This window comes from Clarias gariepinus, chromosome 8 (genome assembly GCF_024256425.1).
Source record: "Clarias gariepinus isolate MV-2021 ecotype Netherlands chromosome 8, CGAR_prim_01v2, whole genome shotgun sequence".
Classification (NCBI taxonomy): domain Eukaryota; kingdom Metazoa; phylum Chordata; class Actinopteri; order Siluriformes; family Clariidae; genus Clarias; species Clarias gariepinus.
In genome coordinates this window covers 38,200,001-38,210,415 of record NC_071107.1, presented here as the reverse complement: position 1 = coordinate 38,210,415, position 10,415 = coordinate 38,200,001, and the positions used below count along the sequence as shown (strand labels likewise).

Below are 10,415 nucleotides of genomic sequence, written 5' to 3'. Positions count from 1 at the left end.
TTATAAGAATGAAATGCAGTAGACTGTTATGATCTGTAAACGGGTTCGACCCATGTTGCACGGGCGGCACCATAAAGCACGGACACGAGGCGAGGTCTTACGGGAAAAGGGTAATTTATTTAGGCAAAATGAGAAAGGAAAGTGTTGAAGGAGGGAGAAAGGAAAGAATGGGATAAAGGTTGTGCATGTGCAGTTCCGGGGGCTGTGCCACACTGGCATGCGGGCACACAGCTGACGATAAGTGTTGGTGCGAGTGGCAGAACTGAGCACGCGGAGGCAGCGCTCCTGCACGCTCCCTCGTGACGGCGCTTCTCCCGCTGTCGATGGCCGGCGCGAGTTCTCGCTGACGCAAACACCTAACCACACTTTTCCTCTTCGGCAGCGGGGCTGCGAGGGCGGGCACGGTGCGGGAGTGAAGATGCCGCGGGAGCTCGCGCAGCTCTTTCTCGCGCTGTCCTCAGCGCGGAGATCAAAGGGCGGAATTCTAGTGTCCTTGTTTAAAGTCCCTCGGGCGCATCACATCTCCCCACTGACATGCTTTTTTTATATTCTCCATTACATCACGTACTTCCCAGACCTCAGACAAACCTCCGCGCCTTGCTTTTATAATGCGGAGCAAGCCCGAGATCATATTAACGTTAATTATCGCCAGCCGGCACAAATAGGCGGCTCCGTCCCCTTTGCCGCCTATTCAGGGAGCCTACGGAGTGAGGGAGTAGTTAAAGTAGATTTGGGCGTACACCCATCACACGCGCACGCCGTGGCAGATCATGATAATTGTCCTAAACTTGTATTTCATAAGGTTTTCCGAGCGGTGGTACAGCGCAACGGGGGTCATTATTTACTATTAACCATTAAACGAATTTACAAAACTTAATGCGTGCGATTAAGCGCTGATTCCACGTAGGAAAGTAAAGAAGAGGATCCTGATGCTCAACATTCCGGAGACCAAACCCCATTTAAATTTAATTAACAAATATTGCATGTAAATAACAATAGCCTACGTTTAAAAAAGCATTTTTATTTAGATTATAAAAAATAATCCTGCATCTGTTTTAGGTGTTCCAGCTGCCACTGTTCTAAAATTCAAATTAAATCAAATCTTATTAGGATCAAATTTAAGCACAATAAATGTTAACACAGTGAGCCTTTTGATTCTATCACTTGTAATTAGAAAAAAAGCGTGTATGGATTTGTCATCTTATTTCTTGTGTTTTTTAAATTTATAGTAGATTTATTAACTGAAATAAATGACCATAAAATTAAAACAGTGTTAGGACGTTCTACTGCGTCAGCTGATGTCGGTCATTCCGCCCCGCTTGTGTTTTTGCGTTATTATAAGAATGAAATGCAGTAGACTGTTATGATTTGTAACGGGTTCGACCCATGTTACTCAAACAACTCAGTTCAGGTGCTGGGGGAGGGAGGTGCTAATGATTTGGTCGGCTCTGTGTGTGTGTGTGTGTGTGTGTGTGTGAGAGAGAGAGAGGGGTGTCGCGGTCGTTTTCAGTGAAACAAAGGCTCAGCTGAAAAATGTTAGGCACATCAGTCACTTAACCCCCAATAAAAGGTATTTGAGTGTTATGATAGTTGTAATATAACAGATGCGCACTGAATACTAAACCTAAACCAGGCACGGAGATTAATGAACCAAGATAGCCCCCATACCCGTTTAAAAAAAAAAATAAATAAATAAATACCAAAGAATATTATTGTGTATAGACTGATTAAAAACAATGCAATTTATGCTATCATAAGGAAAATAACAAGTTCTTCCATTCCAATGATTAAAAAAGGTAACAATGTCAACTTTAGAATCTAGAATCCAGGAGATTAAAATTACACAAATTGAAATCACTGAAAGTCTTCAGAAGAGCCTCAGATTCAAGAGGTTTTTAAAGTGGGGAGAAGTGCATTACAGTTTCTCTGAATGTATAGGTGAGAACAGCCGATTCACACCTGGGGAGGGTAAATCATTTGTATTTGAATGTTGTCTGGCATTGTAAAGCACTATAGTGACACTAAAAGAACAACCCAGGATTAATAGGAATTCTTATACTGCATAAACATTATTTAGCACAAAAAAATTCCTCGCGCTCGGGAAAACTATGCGTGCGGTTGAGCGCTGGTTAGACTATAGGAAATTAAATCGGAGGGTTTTTATTTAGACTATTAAAAAAATAACCTGCGTCTATTTTTAGGCGTGCCAGCTGCCACTTTTTAGTTAGAAGTTTTCAATACAAAGCTTATAATGCCCACATGACATGACGGAATAAGGCACGGCTGGTGATGATTGGGGTTTGTTGGGTTACAGTGGATTTTACTACGCGGTGTGAGTGCAATGGCCATCCGTCTGCTCGCGCTGACTCTGCTCTCCGCGGATGGCCCCCTCCCACCTCTCGCTCCTTTGAAGTCCCCGGGCGCGTTCCATTTGCCCTGCTTGCATGCCGCACTTCCGCGTTGTTGCACGCGCGCTGCATACACAGCGCGTAGTAAAATCCACTGTAGCCCAACAAACCCCGAGTATTTTATAGCGCGGGGTGCAAGCCCGGGCAACGATAGCAACGATAGCTCACCAGTCATGTGTAATTCTGCGGTCCCGCTGCTTCGCATGTCTGAAGGGGAGGCCGCCTAACTAGTGAGCGAGGAGCGATATTGATTTGGGCGCACGCCGTGACAGGCTGAAAAAACTGCTGTCAGATTAATGTGCAAAAACTATATAATAAAACTATATAAGACTACATGCCTTTATAAGACTCAACTTTTATTTAAGCGCACTCACAATAACGAAAACGTTGTGATTTTGTTAGTGTTGTAAGCTGCGCTGTTCTGTATTGTTTTTGGTGAACTTGAGCGCGTCAGAAAATGAACGCAAACGTTTTTTTTAATGGTCAGAGACAGTCTGCTTGCTGTTTTCCCGACGTGTTCATATTCATTAGTCTACTTCTGCCGGTGCGCTCTTAAAAACTTCATGCATGCGGCTGAGCGCTGATTAAAACTATGGAGTAAATTAAAGAGGAGAATCACGATGCCGAGTCGAAGTCCTGAGCCCAAACCTCATTTAAATTAAATCAACAAATATTATAAGTAAAAAAAACAATAGCCCAGGTTTAGAAACCGTTTATAAATTCTTTCCGACATGAGTTGGCCCGGTGTTATGCGCAGAGCGCCGGGAGATTTCCTGAAGCTCAGAAATCACTGGGCATGTTTTCTAAATAGCCGCTATCTTTAATAACTGATGGAGGTTTTAAGCTGTATACACACGCATTCCTGCCTAAACAACTCTTAAAACTACACCTGTAACACAATAAACAGTAATATTTCAAACATTCTGCAGGCTGATATTTGGAGAAAGGAAAGAATAATGAATAAACCAGTTGTTGGGTCAAAATAACCCAACCAGGTGTTCACTTGTAAACTACATCTCATAAGAGCCAACATGAGCAACCCAACAATGTGTTTAAAGTACCTGAAATAATCCAGAACTTAAATAACAATAAACCGATACAGAGATACGCTGTATAACAGTCACTATTGTATTTATGGCAACGAGCGAAAATGTCACTTTGCGCCACCTGGCGGCCATTTTACGAATGACTTTGAAATGCAACTGATTTATTTTGGCCGCTGACGTTTTTACGCGGCGGTGAGCGCGACGGTAATAACCATTCCAATTGATCAACTACTGTAATATACCACCATCTGTGGTTGCAAAGCAGCGCCGGGATTTGCTCCAGGTAAAATTGGCTCCGGGTTTAGGATTTCAAGCTTAGCGAGCACGTATGTGTGAGGCACTATGTAAAGCGCTTTGTTGGCCATGGGTCTGTTGAAAGCGCTGTATAAATGCAGTTCATTTACATATGATACAGTATTGTATGTAGTATATGATGACACAATCAACTTTGAGGTGAGCTAATTGTAGTTTAATTAATGCATTTGTTTATATGTACGTAAAATCAATTCTGTGCAACCACTTACCATAACATTTAGTAAATTCAATTAATTAGTTTTTATTTCAGTATAGTTAGGATGGATGCATGTTCTTTGTGTAGGTGTGTTGGTTTAGTCCATTACTACACATAGCTTTCTGAACTTATTTTGCATAGTAATAATGCACATTTTTCTGCTATATTTAAGGCAAAGTTGAACAGCCATAGAGGACACAGGCTGAAGATGGAGGTCCCCACCGATATGGCAGAGGAGGACCTTAAAATAAAGAGGAGGATATTGGAGTTGATGGAGGACTCTTCTAGACGCAACTCCGAAAACATTGCTAACATTACCAGCACCATTCAGGAGGGTTTTTCTTTCATGAAGGAACTATTCCAACGTCAATTTACACCCACCCACAGCAGCAGTGGTCAATTCCAAGGGCACCCACCATCATTCATGAACACAACACCACACCCTACTACACCAGCCTTCCTGCACACACCTCGGCCTGATAGACCAGCAAACCAACCTCGACAGTACCGCCCTGAATGCTACACACCTACACCACATGTCACACCACAGCAGCAAACATCATTTTCATACAGATGTGCACTGCTGCAAGATGACACAGAGTGACTGCCCTGTTGCACTATATAATTCTTGAATGTATATTGTTTTCACTGCATGTCAGTTCTGTGCACGGTTGCATTTTATACAGTTTGACCTGTTTTGTGAGTTTATTCTACCTGTAGTTGTATAAAGTTATTGTGTTTTGTGCACTGTTGCACTTTATACCTGTGCAATATTACCTGTTTTTTTTTTTTTTTTTTTTTAAACAGTTCAGTGACCTAAATATTTATTTTCCAATTAAAAAAGTTCTGGAATTTTTGCAGTCATTTATTTTCACTAGGCATATTCAACACAACACTTTCAAAAATAATCATTAGTACATTTTTCAAATGTAAATAGTGTAATTACATTTTAAAAAACTGATCAAAATAGGAAAAATAAATTTATGGCCAGCATTTAAGGGTCAAGGTACTTTGTGAGTACTGTCCTCACTCTCTTTCCCTCTCCTTCATTAGAGTCTGTGAGGTAGTTGTTGCATTGTGTAGGAGGCTGTAAGTCTTTATCACCTTGCATTGTTCCCAACACAGTGTGTTCAGCCACAGTCTCCTTTCAGTTTTTACAAAAATTGTGGAGAACAAAGCGAGCGTAAATGACAAAGGGCAGGTCCTGCAAGTCGATGTCCATCTACCTTTTTAGTGCAGCAAATCTGGCTTTGAGACGACCAAAAGCACACTCAATGACCATCCGTGCCCTACACAAACTTAACCCAAAGTACTGTTCCTGAGGTGTGGAGCCACCGTTTGCATATTCCTTCATCAAGTAATGCAGCAGAGGGTAGGCTGGGTCACCAAGAAGATAAATTGGTATGTTCTCTTCGTTGTCCACAATCTTTTTTTTCAGAGGAGGGATCTGGCCAGTCTCAAAGTACAGGTTGAGCTTTGAATTAGCAAAAACCCATGCATTGTGTACACTCCCAGGCCACGTTATCACAACATCCATAAATCTGTACTTATAATCACAAACCGCCTGTACATTGAGAGATTGTTTGCCTTTCCTGTTGATGTAGTCCATCGAGTTGGTAGACGGCTGCTTGATTTCTACAGTATGTGTGTGCCGTCGACTGCTCCCAAACACTGTGGCATGCCATGAGCACTATGGAAACGCAAAACCAGATCCTCGACCTCGGACTCCGTAAAAGGCAACGTGATGTACTTTGGACCCAGGTGGACAGCAATCGCTTTACACGTTTGCCTGACAACAACAGACACAGCCTGTCGCGACACGCTAAAGGCGTTAGCAGTCTTCCTTAGCCGTCCCTCGTCGCTCAAATAATACAGAGTTAACGCGACCCTTTTAAGTGTAGTAATTGGTGCCCTCATGTTTGTTGTTTGCCCTTCAATATACGGACTGAGTTCCTCGCTCAGGGCGATGAGAGATGCTTTGGACATGCGAAAATTCTCCCTCCATTCATCGTCCACAACAACGCCATTGACAAAGTTGTCCCACCAACTGCTTGTTCTACCTGGTCTTTTCCAAAATTAGTGAATCTAAGAGCATGCGGCATATGGTTTTGTCCATTATCGCTTGTTGCTCATAACAGTTGCATAGAAGCACTAGATTTTGCTTTAATAAAGCTAGTAGGCTTTGTAGCAACACGAACACAATCATGTAGTCCGCCATTATTGTTGTTGCTGTTACGTGTGACACATCATCGTTTCACAAAATATACGGATTGGCCGTACACACGAAGACGCAAGGGTGTCGTTTTCAGATTTATCCACTTTGGGACCCGGTTTCAAAAAATAGCGGTTTCAGTCTCCTAAAACACCGGATCCGTGTGGACGAAATGCCAATACGATAAAAAATTTATAGGTATACAGCGAAACGCGTCTCCATGTGGACAGGCCCTACATCTACATCTCGTCAAAGCAGTGGCCCTAAAAGCAAACCCTGTGGAACACCAAACTCCACTAGAGAACATGCAGCATAATCACTATTTACATCTTCATCTCGTCATCTGTTTATTGTGTGTACTGGAGCGTTCAGTCATCCGTCAACCTGAATAAAAACAGGGCTGGAAAAGCTCAATAAGTCGTGTGCCAGTGGGTGTCGCACAAGGGTGGTTGTGACACATATTTTAAGTGACAAGAAAATACACATTTTATTTAAATGTAATAAGATCACCATAATCTTCAAATTGGGTATTACATTAAAAAACTAACAAAATTAATACATTTTAATTGAATACTCATTATTGATTTTCTAAAGCCACAGAGAACCGCAGCAGACAAATGAGAGAGCCACATGTGGCTCCAGAGCCGCGGGTTACCGACCCCTGAACTAGGTGAACCAGCTGACGGGCGAAAGCTGTAACAGCAGGTTTCAGCTGTAACATCACTGGCTAGGTAACATTAGCGGTACAGATACGCTTGGCTGTCAGAAACATGGTTGACATTTTTTCACCTTAGTGTTACTGACGTTAGCATTAGCAAAAACTCCACAACATTTAATTTCTCTACACACTGCCTGGAATAACAAGAAGCAGCACGGGTTTGTTTTAAATAAGTTGCTTTATTTTTCTGCTGACAAAAAGAATTGAAAGTAAATAAATGAACTGATAATAAATTAATGTAAACAAAATTAAATTACACATCATGCACAATTCGCTGAAAATAAAAAGTAAATCACTAAGTGTGAAAATTAAACCAACAGAATCATCCAAAACATCATGTTACACCACTATGTGTGTGTGTGTGTGTGTGTGTGTGTGCGCGCGCGCACACTGAATGAACACTTGATTTCCCACGGTTGCACAATGATATGATACTCAGTGTATGGCCCAATGTGTGCATGTGAGTGTTAGTGCTAAGCTAACTGATATTTCACAGAATCCTCAGCTGTGGACTGATTGGATGGTGTTTGGTTTGATTTCTGTCTCAGTTGAATGAAAATTATCTAAAAGATGTCACACAGTAAATCAACAAATAAATAAATAAAGGGTAAATATCACACACTGGTGTTAACAGTCCAATAAAGGATGCTAATGCTAATAAAAGTATATTTTTCTATGATTTCAGATCCTTCGACAAAACAATTCTATTCCTCTGTGTTCTTAACGGGTCTGAGCGCTGCAGCGTAGCGCCGCCGAGTCCCACATCACTGCTAGCTGGCAGGCCAAGCAGCCTCGCGTACACACCACTGTTTATGCAGGGTTAAAAATACACAAACCCTCCCCTCAGGATGTTAGCATGCTAATGTGATCAGAACTTCGGACCTGTGATAACTTTTTTAATCAGAGTGAATTATAATTAAAATGTTTCTTTAACACACACACACACACACACACACACAGAGTGTAAAGAGGATCTGTGTGCAGATCATATCTTGTGTTATTAAGGAAGCAGTTCACTCACTTGTTTGGATGATGTATAAATACCTTGAGGGTGTTAGCATTAGCTAGAGAGTAATCATTAGCTGTAAAGATTAGAAATATTTCTCAAAATTACTTTCTCAAAAATCCTGTCTGGTTAGCTCGTGTCTTTTAGCCAGCTGCTACTACTGTAAAGATTCTTCAATAATGTCTAGAAACCCAGTCAGGTGGCTAGCTGCCTGGCTAGCATCACCAATAATAATTGTATGACCTAAAGAGGTGTTTAAAAAAGAGGTGTAATTAGCCTTGGCAATGAAGGTCTGTGCATTTAATATATAAATCCTGTCAGGTTAGCTAGCTGGCTAATGAGTTCTGTGGTAATAGTTGCACTTATACAAATCTGCTTCCATATATGGACGTAAAGGCCCGCCCACATGTCCATATATGGACGGGTTGATCTGCACACAGACCTGCAGTCAGATAAACACGCGATCGCCTCAGGTTGCGCTCGAGCACTGCGCGGCGCTAACGGCGAAACATAAAGAGATAGACACTATAGATTTCAGTGTAGATATATATATATATATATATATATATATAGGCATATAGATATATATTTGCCCCATCCCTGCCCCGCCCCTGTCCGCCCTCAGAATAGATGAATCTAAATATTAAAATCATTTACAGTGCGCAGAAAAACTCCAGGGTCAAAGGTCAAAGATCAAGAGCAGAATATCAGACGCACACAGGGAATATTTGTATAAAAATATACAGCAGCCATTTTTCTTTTGTGAGTGTGTGTGAGTGTGTGTGTGTGTCTGTGTAGAGATTAAGGAGAAGCTGAAAGATTGAGTTACAGCACCCGCGCACACACACATACACACGTGCATGCACAAACACACATGTACACACACTGATGTCTTTGAATGTAAACAAATATTAAAAATCATGAACAAGTGTAAGAAGCTCACACACGTGCACGCACACACACACACACACACACACACACAAATCGCCTTCTAAATCCTGGAGTTGTGTAGAAAGTACTTTTTGATTCGCGCGTTCCTCACACAGTACAGAAACATCACGGCGCGGCGCGATCAGTCTCATGTGGCGCTCAAACCATGGTGTTTTCGCTCGGCTACACAACCGCGTGGAACCGCGTGTTACGACCTCAGCGTGTCACTTCCTGCGATGCCGTCACTCGCTGTGACGTGTGTGAGGAAGCTGACACACCCACTACACACTCACACCTGTGATAAACCACAACAGCGCCACCTGCAGGACTGGAGCACTCATCACAGACAAAACAACACTCTGTGTGTGTGTGTGTGTGTGTGTGTGTGTGTGTGTGTGTGACTGACTAATTTTCTCTTCCCACAACACTCACACACTTCTCCAGAACGTTTAATGTCTGACTGCATACTAACGCTCTGTGACTTTCACACACCAGGACAGAGTCACATTCACACCGACACACAGAACCTGTTCCCTCTGTGAGTGCACACGTGTTCCACTTTCTCAGTCTGTGTGTGTGTGTGTGTGTGTGTGTGTGTGAGTGTGTGTGTGTGTGTGTGTGTAAAATGCACATCGTATACAGCAGACATGGCACCATTACATTTCTTGTCATACAGAATGTAACTCCATTCAGGAAGTGATGTGAGTCAGTTGCACGACCCCCCCCCCTCCAGTGTGATCAGTTGTTTATGTGCGTGTGTGTGTGTGTGTGTGTGTATGTGTGCGTGCTGTAAGCTTTTAAGTTTTAGCAAAGTTAGCAAACACAAATAAAGAAAGGAGAGGGCGAGCTCCACGCAGTGACAGTGATCACGTCCGAGACATGAACTCTGATCCGTAAAAGTGAAAATACGACGCTCGCTCTCTCTGTGTTATTCATAACTCAATAACTCTGTTTTTTCCCCCCAAAATATTTCTTTAGAAAAAGAGTCCAGTTCCTCTGCAAGCAGCGAGAAAAAATAGAGACTCTGGAGAAGTTCAGACTCACGTTAACGATAAAACTAACGCTAACGAGAGAAAGAGAGGGAGAGAGGACGAGTGCAACTAGTCTGTCCATTCCTCTCTTTAGTGTCCTCTTCTCTCTCTCTCTCTATAAATATATATATATACATATATATTTCCCTCTTAGACTCAAATTTAAGACTCTGGTGTTTAATCTTTGGGTGGGAGAGAAAGAAACGAGACAGAGAGAGAGATGGAGATAGATAAAAAAAACACTGCGATTTTGTCAAACAAGCTCTCTCTCTCTCTCTCTTTTTTCCCTCCGTTTCTTGTCTTACTCTCTCCTTTCAGAAGACCAAACTGCATGTACAGACTCCTGTGTTTCTTCCTGTCAGGGACATAAAGGACATGTTCTGCTCTACTCATCCTCCTGTCCCTCTCTCTCTCTCTCTCTCTCTCCCCGACTTCCTGTCTTCCTGGTGTGTCTCTAGAAGCCCTGGATGTGGCAGTAGGCCTCGAGGCTGGTCAGCAGGATGTAAAGGAACCACAGCATGAAGAAAAACAGCGAGGTGATTAAGCGATGGCG

The 10,415-nt window shown here is 42.4% G+C and overlaps 1 protein-coding gene across 2 annotated transcripts in view; it reads right to left on the bottom strand.

The window, feature by feature from the left end:
• Positions 1-7,085: 7,085 nt before the first annotated feature.
• The window catches only part of slc8a3 (solute carrier family 8 member 3), a 23,331-nt gene continuing 20,001 nt past the window's right edge, over positions 7,086-10,415 (bottom strand). For both annotated transcript variants that reach the window (XM_053502912.1, XM_053502913.1), the window contains one exon: positions 7,086-10,415. This exon is cut by the window's right edge and continues 278 nt beyond it. In XM_053502912.1, the coding sequence (XP_053358887.1) occupies positions 10,317-10,415 (99 nt within the window). In that variant the 3' untranslated portion in view covers positions 7,086-10,316.